The 2,500-nt window shown below is 55.4% G+C and overlaps 2 protein-coding genes across 2 annotated transcripts in view; one reads left to right on the top strand and one right to left on the bottom strand.

Moving 5' to 3' along the window:
- PTSG_02621 (uncharacterized protein) overlaps nt 1-1,057 on the top strand; it is a gene marked incomplete at both ends in the record, with an annotated part of 1,875 nt that extends 818 nt beyond the window's left edge. The window contains one exon of the mRNA XM_004996061.1: nt 1-1,057. This exon is cut by the window's left edge and continues 818 nt beyond it. Within this exon, the coding sequence (XP_004996118.1) occupies nt 1-1,057 (1,057 nt within the window).
- A 644-nt stretch (nt 1,058-1,701) lies between these two features.
- Nucleotides 1,702-2,500, bottom strand: part of PTSG_02620 (NudC domain-containing protein 2) — a gene marked incomplete at both ends in the record, with an annotated part of 1,237 nt that continues 438 nt past the window's right edge. Inside the window, 4 exons of the mRNA XM_004996060.1 lie at nt 1,702-1,758; nt 1,948-2,016; nt 2,127-2,212; nt 2,339-2,387. Of these exons, the coding sequence (XP_004996117.1) occupies nt 1,702-1,758; nt 1,948-2,016; nt 2,127-2,212; nt 2,339-2,387 (261 nt within the window). The remainder of the gene's footprint in view (nt 1,759-1,947; nt 2,017-2,126; nt 2,213-2,338; nt 2,388-2,500) is intronic.

Below are 2,500 nucleotides of genomic sequence, written 5' to 3'. Positions count from 1 at the left end.
GGGCTCAGCATTTGAGCCGTCAGACGCGTGGCAGGTGAACACGCTCTCCGAGGCCTACAGCTGCTTTTCCTGCCAGCTCGTGCGCACGCCGAGCGACGACATTCTCACCGTGGACGAGGCATCCGGCATCGCCGCCTCAATGCTGCCCACCCCTGCGCCTGCGCTGGCTGCGTCGAGAGCCGTCCACCTCCAACAGCTGGCGGCCGACGCGGAGGCGATGGCACACTATGCGGACTGTGCTGACAGTGGTGGTGGCCAACACCAGCAGCGCGTGCAGAGCATACGCCATATCGGTGACGGTGCGTTGAGCGAACGTGTGCAAGGGGACGCGATGGGGACAACAGTGGGGGCGATGCGGCAGACCAGAGGCGGGCTGATGTTTGATGGGCGCACACGTGAGGCGCGGCTTGCTGCCTCCTTTGCCGGCATGGCGAACACCGCTGCGGATGTCGAAGACACCATGCATGGCACACGCGCACACGGGGCAACAGCGACAAACAAGTCAACATCGTTATCATCATCATCGTCATCGTCATCGGCATCGTCATCAACAGCACGAGCGGCAACAGGGGTCGGCACAGCAGCAGGACGGATGAGAAGCGTGATGGAGGAAGAGCGGTTTATGATGGAGGCATTTGCGGACGAAGACATCCACGCTGCTCTTAATGACGATGATATTGACGCTGAGGAGTGGAACACCGACGACGACGACGACAACGACGACTACGGTTACGATGCTGACATCGATACCAATGACGCTGTTGGTGGCAACGGTCGCCCTCGTGGCCGTGGTGGTGCCGTTGTTGGTGGTGACGGCGATGGTGATGGTGACGCTGATGGCGATGATGATGATCATGGGCAGGAAGAGGATCTGGCGACGGCGTTTGCGTCCATGACAGTGAATGGCAGTGCCGATGGGAGCGATTGTGCTGTCAGTGGAAGCGACGCCGCCACACGTGCGAGCACTGGCCAGCAGCGGCAACGGAGAATACGACACGGCACTGCGGCCATGGACGTGTTGCTGGAGCGCCACATGCGTGTGATGCGAAGCAAGTGAACACTCTATTGTGTGTGTGTGTGTGTGTGTGTGTGTGTGTGTGTGTGTGTGTGTGTGTGTGTGTGTGTGTGTGTGTGTGTGTGTGTGTGTGTGTGTGTGTGTGTGTGTGTGTGTGTGTGTGTGTGTGTGTGCAGGGACTCGGGTTAAGACGCCAGTTTGATTTGATTGATGGCTTGCCGCTCGATTGATTACAGTGTGAGTTGATATATGATGCCTACTGTGCGCTCGGTTGTTATTGCGCTCCCTAATACTAAACGCTGTATTTGGTTACAATAATGTGGCGCAAAGGCAGAGAGAGCAGAAGCAACATTGGTTTGCTTGCAACAGAACAAGCATTTCACTCCTACGATAAGAACAAGTCAAACACATCCGTCCTCCCCCCTCCACACACACACACACACACACACACACACACACACACACACACACACACACACACACACACACACACACACACACACATTTGATATTAAGATGACGAAGGCATGCTTGGTCCCCCTCCCTGCAAATCACAAAGAGGAGATGATGATATGAGCTCGCCGCAACCAGTCAACAACAACAAAGCGAGGTGTGCCAGGTTACACGCCACACAATATGCAAGTCCAAGGAGGGTACAATGCAACACGTTGCAATGTGGCATACGGTCAAGACACCTGGTAGTTGCCGGTGACTTCGGCGTCGGTGAAGTCAAAGCCGGGATTCTGGTGATGCAGGAGATGGCATGAACGGTTGTAAGTAAGAAGGGGGAGCGAACGACCGAGACAGAGACAGGAATAAACACTGAGGCAGAAATAAACGTTCAGAGACACACACAGACAGACACACGCACACACACACACACACACACAAGCACAAGCACGATGTTGATTTGACGCAAGCTGCCGGCAAACCTCTCGTTGAAAGCGCTCGAGGGTGAGCTGCTTCTGGACCTGGTCGAATACAAGTGGATCCAGCTCATACTGTCGCACACACATCACGCACACTTGAGTTGTGACGATGCAAACGTCCGAAGCATGGCGCAAGCGAGAAAGTTCTCACGGACATCGAGACGTGTGTCACATGAACATACCTGGTCCTTGAGAAGCGAGGACCATGCACCTGATGCGTCTCTGTGACTCTTGATCAGGAGGATATGCAGCTCTGCTCCGTCGTTCTCTGCGTGGATGTGAGAGCATGAGACACCGGGATCACATTTTTTGTTGTTCGAGAAGAGACAAGCTCACGGCCGTCGTCACGCGCGCGTGTTCGAATGCGAATGCACGCAGTTCGACTTTGCCTCACCAATGGTCCATGTGCTCTCGTCCACGATGACGCTGTGCAGCAGCTCGCCCTGACCAAATCGAAAAGAAACGCGAGCATGAGGCCAACAGTGCGGCTAGAGCGAGGTGCAACTGTGTTGGGAACACAGCGAAGCTGTGGAAACACAGGAGCGCGGCAATACAG

This window comes from Salpingoeca rosetta, assembly GCF_000188695.1.
Source record: "Salpingoeca rosetta unplaced genomic scaffold supercont1.6, whole genome shotgun sequence".
Lineage (NCBI taxonomy): Eukaryota > Choanoflagellata > Craspedida > Salpingoecidae > Salpingoeca > Salpingoeca rosetta.
Note: the sequence above shows the minus strand (reverse complement) of the source record. Positions and strands in the feature narration are given on the sequence as shown.